Raw genomic sequence first — 13,530 nt, forward strand, 5'->3', positions numbered from 1 at the left:
ATAAAATTTTGACTTTATTTTATACTTTTTATGAGATTGACATAATTAAAATCACTTTTCATGTTACTTATTCTCCAGAATTTAAAATAGTAATGCTAGTATGAACAATATTTAAAGGCAAACCAATATCAACATAACATAGCTTTACCGAATATGCATTATTAACCAATAGATTGCTATATACCGTTGAACTAAAAAGATTAGAAAAAAGGCAAAAAAAAAGGAAAAAGAAAAAAAGAGAAAAAGAGAAATCCCCTTTATTTCCTACTTTTTCAATTTTTGTTGAGTAAACTTTTTCTTCTTTCATACCTTTTCTCTTTTCCACTTCCTAATTTTAAATGAGCATCATTTGACTAATACAATAAGTATAAAACAATTTCGAAAATAAAAAAATTTATAGATCTATCATATAAAATATTAAAAAAATGTCTTATCAACGATACCTAATACCTAATAATAATTATTGCATTTTAACATCACTAAGTGTGCACCTAAATGTTGTCACCGTTTTGTTTACAAATGCTGGAATTCTAGAAGACGCGGAGAAAACCACACGCGTATCCTCCTCATTGGCTATTCTGTCATTTAAATTCACCGGCAATCGATGACGTGCCTCTCCTGACCTGAAGAACCCCAAGGATCGGGAAAAAAAAAAAATGGCCTTCCCTTTTCACCACCACCACCACCACCACCGCCATGACGACGATGAAGACGCCGAACCTCCTTATCCTCCACCGGGACACAGGCCGCCATACTCCGATCCACCGCCCCCACTGGTTCCCCACATCCACCACCACACTCACTACGGCGAGGCTCCTCCGCCGCCTCCACCGTCTTACGTTGGCTACGAGTCCAATTTCCCTCCGGAGCCGCCCGTTCCCGACTACGGATACTCCTCCGGACCCCCTCCTCCGGTCGTGCACCACCACTCTCACAATCCACACTCTCCCACTGTTATTCACCAACACTCTCATCACTCCGATTCTCCCTTCTCCAACAGACCAACGGTCAAGGTCTACGCCAAAGCAAACCCTAATTTCTCTCTTGCCATCCGCGACGGCAAGGTCGTCCTCGTTCCTTCCGATCCAGACGATCCCGCTCAAGTATGATCGATCCGTTCCTCGATCGCTTTCAGTTTTCGCCTTAATTTGTAATTAGAGTATTTGATTTTTTAATTTCTTCCTTATAATTTGATAATTTAATGGTGTTGGTGAATCGTGAACGTTTCAGCACTGGTTCAAAGATGAGAAATACAGTACAAGGATTAAGGATGAGGAAGGATGTCCCTGCTTTGCTCTGGTGAATAAGGCCACCGGTCAGGCGATGAAACATTCCGTTGGAGCTTCTCATCCGGTATGATTTTCCCCTGATTTTATTGCCATTTTTTAAAGTTCATCTGGAAATTGGAATTTCATTCGTGATAGAATGAATATAAGAATTTACAGATCTCAGAAAATGATTTTGATGAATTGAAAATGGCTTTTAGAATTTGACCAATAACCAATTTTATCCTTATTGGTTTGTGATGTTCGAGAATTAAAAATGTAACATACTACTTTCGATTTTTTTTATTTTATTTTTTTTTTTTGAAATTCTCATACGAATAAAACATAAATTTTAAATTTGTATGACAAATCAATTACACTATCAATTTATAAAAAGAAAAATTAAGAAAAAGAATATCATAAGTGTTTCAGACACGCTTTTCTAAAGATGCACAGCGATTCTAAAACCGGATCGGATTCTGCTGCTCCCCTCACGTTTATTTATTTATTAATTATTTTAGGGTTCAATTTTTTTTTTTTTTTTTTCTGTTCTGAGAAAACAATTAGTATTCTATCAACGTTCTTGATTAAAATAACTTTAGTAGGTAGAATGGAAGTTCATTAATATATATATGATCTTTTAAAAGTGTAGGTGGGTCATGTATGAGTTTGTCCGTTGTAACTATTTCTTCTTTTTAAAAAGTTTTGATTAAAATGAAACATTTTTCATTTTTATTATAATTTCTTGTTACTATTTGTGGGCTTCTGTGGGGATTTTTAGGACTTCTTTTACTGTACCTAAATAGTGAAAAAGAAAAGGATATTTTCTTATATGAGCTTCTTTGGTCTGTATTAATTTATTTTAAAATTTGTAACTCTAATCCTTACCATGTATAATCTCATCATATCAATGCCAATTTTTATAATCTGATAAGTTACCATATTTTGTACAACTGAGAGTAAAGCAAGACATGCTAAAGTTTTATAGACCAAATTGTTGCTAAGTTGAAAGTATAGAGATAGAATTGTTTGGTTCAACACCAGAATACTTATTTTCAAAGACAGTTTTCCATAAAAGTTACTTATATTCTTTATTTGAGTTGGAATGCCAGTTTTATAATCAATTTTTTGATTTTGTGTTGGTTGGTTTATGATGTTCAAGTTGCCTGGATCTGGGCATTCTCTTTCATCAAGTTCTGGGATAGCATCTTGGTACATGGTTTCTTAAATTCTGGTTCTAGAAAGGTCACAATGGGGAGTAATAGAACCTGAAGATGCAATCAAGCCAAGTTTTGTTTTGGTTGATTATGACTGGTGTCCTTTTTGGTTGCATACTCTTTGTAATTTATCATTTTTGGTCAAACATGTCCAATCGAAACTGAACTGTGGAACTTTGTTAGATGTTGGTTTTGCATCTTGGAGGACATTGAATATTGGCATTGAGAAGATGATATATCAATTTCAAACTGACCGAGTTTAAAACTAAAACCGACTAAGGAGTGATATCAAATGCAGGTTCAGTTGACACGCTACGATCCAAATGTTGTGGACGAGTCTGTACTGTGGACACAGAGCAAGGAATTTGGGGAAGGATACAGAGCCATAAGAATGGTGAATAACGTTCACTTGAATGTTGATGCCTTTCATGGAGACAAATATTCTGGTGGAATTCATGACGGCACGCACATTGTTTTGTGGAAATGGAAGGAAGGAGAAAACCAACTGTGGAAGATCGTACCCTACTGTAAGTTCTTTCTCTTTTATACTATGGTTAGACATCATTCTCTTTTGTTCATCTTGCTGTTACTGACTCTTGATTTCTGGATCTCATGCCAAATCAATGGATTCTATTGTTCAGTTTTAGATTTTTCAATTCTAAATTTTTATTTCCCTCTTCCTAATCCTTTAATACCCTGTTAAACATGGATTTCATGTTGAAAAATGATAGACCAAAGGATTAGGGCAAGAGGTGAATTTTTTAATTTAGAGAGTTGCTGAAATAAATGAGCTATTTAGTCATAAGTTCAACGCGTAAGGTGTAAGGAGTTGCTTAATTTTATGGAAGCGATGGTTTTAGTCGTGGGATTCATAAATTCCTTGGGCAGAGTAAGGTTTTGTTGTTGACCTATTTTTCTTTTCAAACAATTTTCAAAACGATTGCATTGAGAAAAGAAAAGACGAAAGATCATACGAACATATAAAAAACCTCCACAAAAGGAGGAGTTCACTTTACAAGGAGGGGCTTCAACTATGCAACAAATGTTTATAGGGAATTATTAAATCCATCGAAATTGAAGTCTAAAGAGAAACATGAAAACAAACAAGGGACCAAACATCAAAAAGGTCTCTATCCACGCCCCTAAACACTCTTATTTCACACCTACCCAATACTCCATAGAAAACAGCATTTCCTCCCAAAATGTAGAATTGAGGAGAAACACTTTGATAATAACATTGGCGTCTTTGTGTCGAGTGATCATCAAACCAAACTTTAGAAAGAAATAATCTCAAACACAATACAAACTCACCACGCCAGAAAATATGGTCAAGTTTTTATAATTTTTAGATCTTTATCCCGATATGAATATGGTTCAATTTAACAAATGCTCTTAGTCAATTAAGAAGTGGGCGGTTCAAATCTTCCAAATTGAGATTAGATATTAAAATTTTGAAACTCAGTAAAAATTAACTTCTTCTTCTTCTTTAATTGGGTACAACAGGAGGATGTGATGAAATGAAGGGGATGCTATGGTATGCAATGGAGTGTTGTAATAATGTCATGTTGAGAATAAAGGTATTCTCGTGGATTTGAGAAAAACCATATTTGTAGTTCATGAAAAATTGAAAGTGTGTGGAGGCATCAATCAATATGTTTTGTGCTTTAGATTTAGCTTTAGCAATTAGCATCATTTGATTTGGATGGCTTTTACTTTCCACTCACAATATCCGCAGCTATTTTTATGGATCCCTTCATTTCAACCAAACTTTCTGTAAAAATATGTATCTTCTTCTGTTCCATTTGATGGTAATGATAGTAATTATATTATGTCCGTCTCCTATCTATCTACTTTGATCTTCTTTAGATTTTATTTTATTGCCAAACCATTTGCTTACCTTCTTTGATCAACTATGCAATGTGGAAATCTGAAATCTGATTCTTCGATTGAAGATTTAGTGTTTTCAATCAATTGACGTGGTTTTTTTTTTTTTTTTTTTTGTCTTAGTGGCAAAGTTACCTTTTTTCTTTCTATTAAGTTTGATGTTTGAAAATGACGTATGACAAGTTTGTGTGATTACTTTAACTTATATCAGTTAATTCATTTAATTTTATAAAGATTTTAAAATAAATTTGAGCCATTACATAAAGATTAATTTAATTTTGGTCACTTTAATTTAGGATAGAGCACCCTAAATTTTTAGATGTTGAGATGGAAGTGTTAAAAAAGAACCTAAGCTTCCATGTATAACACAATTTACTCCGTCACCTCCTACTTTTGCTTCTTATTATGATAATTACTAATATTTTTTCTAACATAGGTTTCCACCTTATTAACTAACAGTACCAAATTGGGTTCACATCTCCATATTTTTACAACTTTTTTGAGCTTAATAAATCAATATTTGCAAAACATAATGAAATAATCCGTTAAAGTTTCTTTTACTTAAATGTTATATATATTTTGAAGAGTTTATGAAACACTACTTTTGTTTAGGGAATCATCTAGATGAGTGCATTCGGGATCGATGAAATGTATCCAATTTTTTTCTTTTAAAAATAGGTACTAAAAGTATTTTTGGTATGATTTTTCTATCGAATTATTACATAATACTTGAAATTAAAAAAAATAGTTTAAAGATATAAGTTTAGAAATTATTCTTTTAATTTAAAATGTTATAGAATTATTTAAAATACAAGTATAAAGTTATTTGAGAGATTTTCTAAAGCTATTTTATGAAATTCAATATGAATTCGGATTAGATTTAAGTTGCAAGGGAGTTGTAAGTTGAGGTTCATTTAATATGTAAAGAAACTAACAAACAACATTCATTTTACTTAATTGAATCACTACATTCGTTTAGGTTATCTTCTAATGGTTCTAAATCTTGGTCTTTAATTACTTGAAATTTTAGAGAATTTATATGTTTAGTTTTTAAATGTTTATGAATGTTGTATTGTAACCTTTGAATGGGTAATTTTGAAATGAAGAGGAAAGTTTGAGGGTATTTGTTACAATTAAGCATAATTGACTTGGGAAAACATTTTTTTTACCATTTGTAAGGTATGAAAATCAAACTTTCGATTTAAAGTTGACAGTAGTCTTATGTCATTTGATTGTTATCCTCTTAATTTGATGAGAAAAATATATTTTTAAATCACTAAGTTTAGTTATAGTTTACTATTAGTTAATTTTAATTTTTTTTCTACGTTTCAAAAAGTAAAAAAGTTTTATTTATGATTTTTACTTCCTGAATTTTTATTCATGATTTTTGCTTTTTATTTTTAAAATGTTGCATTTTTTTTCCCATTGTTTTGTGTTTAGTTTTAGTTTGTTATCTATATTTCGAAATTTCGAAATTTTATCCTTCAATGACTAATGTTTTTGTGTTGGTCCTTGATGTCTTTAAGTTGATTAATTAATCATTTAGGAATAATTATAATGTGATTTTTAAATTAGTTATAATCATGATCAAAACATAATAAAATTTAATTTAATTATATATGTTTAATTTAATCCTTTGAAATTAATTGGTTGAAAGGGTAAACATTAGTGAAAATGGAAGGATAAAAATAAAAAATAAAATAAAATTCAAAATCTATGAACCAAATCAAAACTATAATACACAATACTCGATCAAGGTTAAAAAGTGTCACATTTTTTTATAAAACGTAGGGCATCGAAAGTCATACTTAAAATTTGAAAAATAAAAGGATACTTTTTCCTTAATTTATATTTATTATGTCACTTTTTCTTTACAAATAGCTTGTTTGGAGGGAGTCTCTCTCTTTCAATGAACGTTACAATCCGTTCGATGACGTAGGTTACCTTTTACAAAGTTTATATACAAATTATAGAAAGAAAATAAATTTATAGCATAAGTACTTTTTTTGAGTTTGAATTTAAATTAAACGAAAGATACAGTGAAGAACGTGAATGTGCAGATCGAATCACTCCAGTAACGCTCTCTCATTATAATTAGTATTTATTGAAGTTGATAGTACTAGTTTTACATCATTTGATTTGTACTCTCCGTTTGTGAGAAAAATATATTTTTAATCTCTGAATTATGGTGTATGAGTATTTAATTTTAATTTTTTTTTCTACATCTCAAAAAGTCAAATTTTTATCCATGATTTTTGCTCCAATATCGTTGCATTTTTCTCCATTGTTTTGTGTTTAGTTTTGGTTTCTTCTCTATATTTCTATGTTTTGAATTTTTATCTTTCAATAACTAATGTTTTCTGGTTGGTCCTTTGATGTCTTATGTTTATTAATTAATTATTTAAAAATAGTCGTAATGTGATTTTTAAATTAGTTCTAATCATGACCAAAACATATAATGAAAAATAATTTAATTAATTATATATACTTGATTTAATGTTTGAAATTAATTATTAGAAAATTAACATAAATGGTTGAAGGGTGGAAACATTAGTGAAAATTGAGAGGATAAAAAAAATTTCTAAATTTATTAACTAAATGGAAATTATATACAATATTCATAATCGAAAGTCTCGTGTTTTATAAGAAACGTATCACCGAAAATCATACTCAAAATTTGGAAATAAAAAGATACTTTTTCCTTAATTTATATTTATTTTGTCACTTTTTCTTTACAAATAGCTTGTTTAGAAGGATTCTCTCTTTTTCAACGAGCGTTACAAAAAATTCGATAACGTAAGTTACCTTTTCCAAAGTTTATATATAGAAAGAAAATAAATTTATAGCATAAACACTTTTCTTGTGTTTGAATTTAAATTAAACGACAGATACAGTGAAAAACGTAAATGTGCAGATCGAATCATTCCAGTAACGCTCTTTAATTATAATATGTATTTATTGTTTTTCTTTTGTTTCCGTTTCGTATTTCTTGGCTTTTACTCTTTTCTATATGAAAGAAAAAAACAAAACTTCTTTTTGGTAATTGTTTTCGAATTCTATCTTCGGAGAAAAGAGATTGGAGATTTAATTTTGGTTGTTTAGAAGTTTTAGTTAATTAAAAGAGTTAATATGTAATTAAAAACCAAAAGATCTGTATTTTTACTAAGTATTTCTTTTGAAGTTGGCATTATTTCACCTGAACTTTCATCAAAAGTGTTTTTAAAATGCTGTTGGGGGTGGAAATTGTTTAGAATTTGAATAGAAGTTGAGATATGAAAGGGTGTAATACAACACATGAAATCAAAATTTGAGTCATTACATTGGTTTAGGTTATTCTCTAATCTTCATCTTATAATTTGAAATCTTAAAGAATTTATACTTTAAGGTTAGTTTTGAAATGTTTATGAACGTTGAAGGGTAATAATATTGTAACTTTTGAATGGGTATTTTTGAAATGAAGAGGAAAGTTTGAGGGTATTTATTACAATTAATTAAGCATATTATACACAATATTCGATCAAGGTTAAAAGTGTCACATTTTGTTATAAAACGCATAGCACCGAAAGCCATACTCAAAATTTGGAAATAAAAGATACTTTTTCCTTAATTTTATATTCATTTTGCCACTTTTTCAAAAACAAATAGGTTACTTTAGAGGGATTCTCTCTCTTTCAACGAGCGTTACGAAAAGTTCGATGACGTAGGTTACCTTTTTCGAAGTTTATATACAAAGTATAGAAAGAAAATAAATTTGTGGTGTAAGCACTTTTCTTGTGTTTGAATTTAAATTAAACGACAGATACAGTGAAAAACGTGAATGTGCAGATCGAATCATTCCAGTAACGCTCTCTCATTATAATATGTATTTATTGTTTTTCTTTTGTTTCGATTTCGTATTTATTGGCTTTTACTCTTTTTTATATGAAAGAAGAAAACAAAACTTCTTCTTTTTCTTTTGGTAATTGTTTTCGAATTCGAAAAGAGATTGGAAATATGAAATTGGTTGTTTAGAAGTTTTAGTTAATTTAAAAGGGTAAATATGTAATTAAAAAACAAAATATGTGAAGTTATATTAAATGTTTCTTAAGCATATGATTGAAATTAAATAGTGTTTTTTGTTTTCTTTCGTTCTATAATATTACTATTTCACTTCAAATTACATAAAAACGCATTAACTTTATCACAACTTATCATCACTTCTACTTCACTTTTCCATATTATATATACTTTTACTACAATTTAGAATTAAAATATTCATAAGTTAAATTCTAATTTTAGTTTTTTTAACTTTTCCAACTTTAATTTTCAATTCGTTTTTAAAATTATAATTTTATAATTAGTTTATATATATATCAAACCCTAATTGTTCATACTAAAAAATTCAAAATTCATACTAAACCATAATTGTTAAAAAACGTTGTTGATATAAAATTTTTTATAAAAAAAATTTAATCCCCAAGTAAAACAAAAATGGTTTAGAAACCAAATATAGCTAACTTGAAAAATTCATAAACTAAACTTATAATTTAATTATTTTGATATTATACAGTATCTCAATTGACATCCATTTACATTTTTTTAGTTCAAAAGATAGTGTGAGCTTAATTAATTGATTACCATTATATTTAAGAAAAATACATTTCATTATGAGGTAGAAAGAAAATAAACTCAATTTTAAAATTAAAAAAAAAAAAAAAAACGAAATGGTTACATATGACCATTATATTTGGTTTAGTTCCTTTAATAGTTTAAACATAAATACATTTTTTTATATTTAATAGAAAACGGAGTAGGAAACAATTTTGATGTTTAAAATAATTTCTAATACCTTGCAAATAATGTACATTAATGCAGTAAATAGCGATTTTCTTAATATCTAAAATATCATTTTTCAACGTAAGTAAATTGTCGTAACATGAATTTTTCTTTTTCGACAAATACGAAGGAGAAAGTTGCAATTTAATTTACCTAAAATGGAACCCTGTGGATTTAACATTTCGTAAAGTTGTGGGACATTCTTTATAATTTAGCCTATATATTTTAGACATTTTATTTTCATAGGATCAACATTTTAGACGTTGATTTTTAGTATTCAAGACTTTGATTTTGAAAATTTTGCCATGTCGTTTGTGATGCATAATGTCTACTAGTTGAATTGAATTTTTATGTGTTTATGTTGAGTTTGAATCATAAACATATGAGCAAATAAAGAACACTATATAGATTTCTAATATTTTCTAAAACAAATAATGTGTATAAATGTAGATTTCATACGTTGGTTTTGCACATTTATCGTGATGTTTTGCTTTAATTTATTCTTGTTTGTCAAGCCGAAAAGCACCGAGTCATATACTTTCCTTAAATTTGTTTTTCCAATATAAATGAATTCGCTCTAACATGGAGTTGTCTTTGAACAAACACATAACATAAGATGGAATAGAGTATAGACAAGTAGAAGGACGCAACTACCGAATTGAAAACAAAGGTTAAAAGCTAACACATATGTCCTAAATTAAAACGAGACAAAGGTTAAAGACCGATAAACGTTACAAATTGTGTAGTAAAGTGAAGACAAGAGTTAAAAATTAGTTGAGTTATGGGCCAAGTCTATGGATAGTTCAAACTTAAGCTCAAAGAAACAGTTAGTTGACTTATAGGCCGATTATATGGATAATTCAACCCTAAACCCTTCAACTATATTTGCATAGATCAACTTCTAACTCCAAAATCTACCCCACACAAATCTACCGTATATATAAAAAAACGGAAGTATAGAAATTTTCTAGTCCCATTTTATCCTTCATTATAGCTTCTTTTAGTCTTGTATTGGTGGCAATTTTGTCATTCACATAGATTTAATATTTGTTGCCATTTTCACATTCAACGAGATAAAATTAACTTTTCATCTCCTTATTATAACTTTTCTCAAAATTTTAAAAATTTTTCTCAAATTAATTATGTTATTTAAATTTATCCAGATCCATTCACATTCCTCCTCCTCCCTTAATCTTCCATCTTCGTTGCCTATTCTTTTTGTATATAGAAATCTGTGTGTATATTCCTTCATTTATAGACACACAGATTTCTTTTTAATACACAACAGGAGTTAGGGAAACTTGAATCACCAATTTCGTGGTAGGCATGTACATATGTCTAATATACTCTTTATGTTTAAGTCATGTAATATTAAGAATTTTTTTTTTTTTAATGTAACCAAAGGAATCTTGCTCCTGTTTTTTAATTCATTTAATTTTTTTTTTATCAAAGCTATTTTATCAATGAAATGGTTGAGTAATTTATACTTTGATTTTGTTAAAACAATGTAAATATTGTTGGAATTTATAAAATATATACATAAAAGTAATAAGATGTGTAAAGCAATAAATATTAAAGTATTTCTTTTAATTTTTACCTAAAAATGTATTTAAAAAAATTATGATTTCGCATTTATAATTTCATAGTTTCAAAAGAAATGTGATTTTGGTGGTTTATAGCACTATAACTTTTTTTTAGTCTTATTTTAGTTGCAATTTTCACATTTACATAGATTTAATGTTTGTAGTCATTTTCACATTCAACAAGATAGAAATTAGACTTCGCTAACTTTTCATCTCCTTATTAAAAAAAAAACTTTGATTTCATAGCCGATATTAGTTAATGTTTTATGTTATTAGGGTCACAATGTACTTTTCCAACTTTCACAACGTAACTGATATTATATAATGCTATATGTTATTACACAACCTAACAACCTTTCTATCAGCTTCCACCTTATTTGGATATATATAGATTAAATGGTTAAGTTTGCAATGTGTAAGCTCAAGATGTTAAGAAATGAAATTTGAATTGTACAAACAAATCAAATTCAACATTTGATCATTGAAAAACAAAAAGACATAGGAGAAGAAGATGATAAATTTGGAGAATATTGGAATGATTGTTTCAATTTTATAAAGTTAAGTTAAAATTATAATTTTTTGTGTGTAATTTTCATGTGCATAGCATATGTTGTTTACTAGTTATAATAAAGACAGGATGATACACATACATAAAATACAAGAAGAAGAAAAAAAAAAGTAATAAAAACTAATACAACAAATAAATAAATAATAAGTAATTAATTATAATGATTGAACAATAAACCTTTGTCTACTAGCTTAATTTAATTAGTGTTTTTATATATCATCCAATTACATGTATTTGAGGCATTGTTGACTAATGAATCAACCATTGTAAGTAAACAAGTAAATTACATTCTTTTTAATAAGCTCTTATTCACAAAATTAAATTGAGTCTATATTTTAGTAAAATAATATTATTGCTTTATTCTCTGTAATTAATCAATAAACTTTAAATGTACCAAAGTTTCAATCTCTCATTCTCTTACACCAAACAAACAACCTCTTTAATTAATGAATGTGTTGGGAAGGAAGAGTTTGATAGAATGAGACAAAGAAACTTCTATATTTGCTTACGTCCTAAGTAAGGAAACATTTGCATGACAACCCTTCTTTGTATTTGATTTTATAACCCTTCATACTATTTTACATGAGATTTTGAATAAACAGCTAAACTTGAATGACTTTTTTACTATTATTTTTATTTTGATTTGTGTGATGGAATTTATATTCCACTTTGACCTTGACCTTGACCTTGACATCCACTTGGTCTCCTTTATGTGAATTCATATCACAAAATAAACGAGATTTTGATGGAATTTCGATACATTTTTCTCTTTTTCTTTTCTCCAATTCTCATTCAACTTTAAGAAATTTCATAATTTTGAGATTTTTTTTTATTTTTTTTTAATTTTAAAAATATTTATTTATTTATTTATTTATAAATATAGCAAAATGGGCTCAATGTTTTTTTTTTTTTTGTAAAAATGACGATTAAAAATGGCCAATAATAGTCTAACTAAGCTGCAATCGAAGTTTCATCAACTAATTACAAAAATTTCGTTCTCAAAATTTCCAAAAAGGTCATATCGACGTTTCCATAAAATTTGAATCTCAATATATTATAGGTAAAAGGTACTATGAAAAAAATAATCTTTACAATCATGTCTTTATATTTTTAACAATGTCTATTTTGTCATCATTCATTACAACTATTTAAGTTGAAAGGGTTACATCGACGATATGCATTATCTTTTCATGTATTAGTGCGATATAAATCGTGCAAATATGTTTATAGTTTTGTAGACTCAATTCAATTTTTTTTAATTAAAATATATATTATAAATTATATGAAACAAATCAATATAAATATAACTCAACTAACGTAAGATTTGTACTTATTGATATAAAAAATGTCAAAATTAAAGAGTTAGTATAATTTTTTTGTTTTGTTTCATACATATATAATATTATTATACAAATTTTTAACCTAAAACGACATGCTTGTTAATTAATTTATAATAGTTTATATTCATTATTAATATTTGATTTTCAATCTTGTTTTCCTAAAATTATATTTCTAGAGGGCTTTCTAGAAAATCATTCAAATTGGTCCAACTAACTCCAAAGATGAAATTACTAACCAAAATCAAATATTATATATATAATTTTTATGTGAGAATTTGAACTTCTAACTTACTAATCGAACATATATACATTATATGAGTTTAAATCATATGTAAATTGACTTTATCATATTATAGTATAATTCAAATTAGATTTCATTTGATTTACCAAACACATCAGGTGTTTTACCTAAATTCCTTTTTTAGAAGTCTTTTAGTCTCTAGCATATATATCTTATTTCGTACTTGAGATTAAAGCGAAGGAATTTAACAAAATCGAACGGTAAATAAACTTTCTGAAAATTAGTTATTTTTTTCTTTAATTTAAAAGATAAGACATGAAACTTTCCAAATCTCGATGCATATCACTAAAAGTGTCATTTTCATCGATAACAAACTTGGATGACATAATTTTGTTTAGTTGAGTTTTGGTCTTAAAATTTGGGTCATATATTATTGGTTGATGAATCCTTTTTCAAACTAACTTTTATCTCAAAAGAAAAAAATAATAAGAAGAAGAAGTTGATGATTGATAATATATATTGTCAAATGTATATGCATGACCCAATCAAAAGCAACCATATTATAATATTTTGTACAACTTGTAATTTCATATTCATGTAGATACCAAAAATGCACA

General features: G+C 27.8%; 1 protein-coding gene across 2 annotated transcripts; it reads left to right on the plus strand.

Moving 5' to 3' along the window:
- Positions 1 to 502: 502 nt before the first annotated feature.
- Positions 503 to 4,315, plus strand: LOC103485969 (ricin B-like lectin R40G3). Of its 2 annotated transcripts, XM_008443745.3 has the most exons (4): positions 503 to 1,103; positions 1,231 to 1,353; positions 2,781 to 3,009; positions 3,986 to 4,315. In XM_008443745.3, coding segments are annotated over exons 1-4 (801 nt in total). In that variant the 5' UTR covers positions 503 to 656; the 3' UTR covers positions 3,988 to 4,315. The 2 variants fall into 2 exon arrangements, with proteins under 2 accessions (XP_008441967.1, XP_050944235.1); XM_051088278.1 differs by having other exon boundaries at positions 520 to 1,103; positions 2,781 to 4,315.
- Positions 4,316 to 13,530: the final 9,215 nt, after the last annotated feature.

The sequence above is a fragment of the Cucumis melo genome, chromosome 8, assembly GCF_025177605.1.
Source record: "Cucumis melo cultivar AY chromosome 8, USDA_Cmelo_AY_1.0, whole genome shotgun sequence".
Taxonomy (NCBI): domain Eukaryota; kingdom Viridiplantae; phylum Streptophyta; class Magnoliopsida; order Cucurbitales; family Cucurbitaceae; genus Cucumis; species Cucumis melo.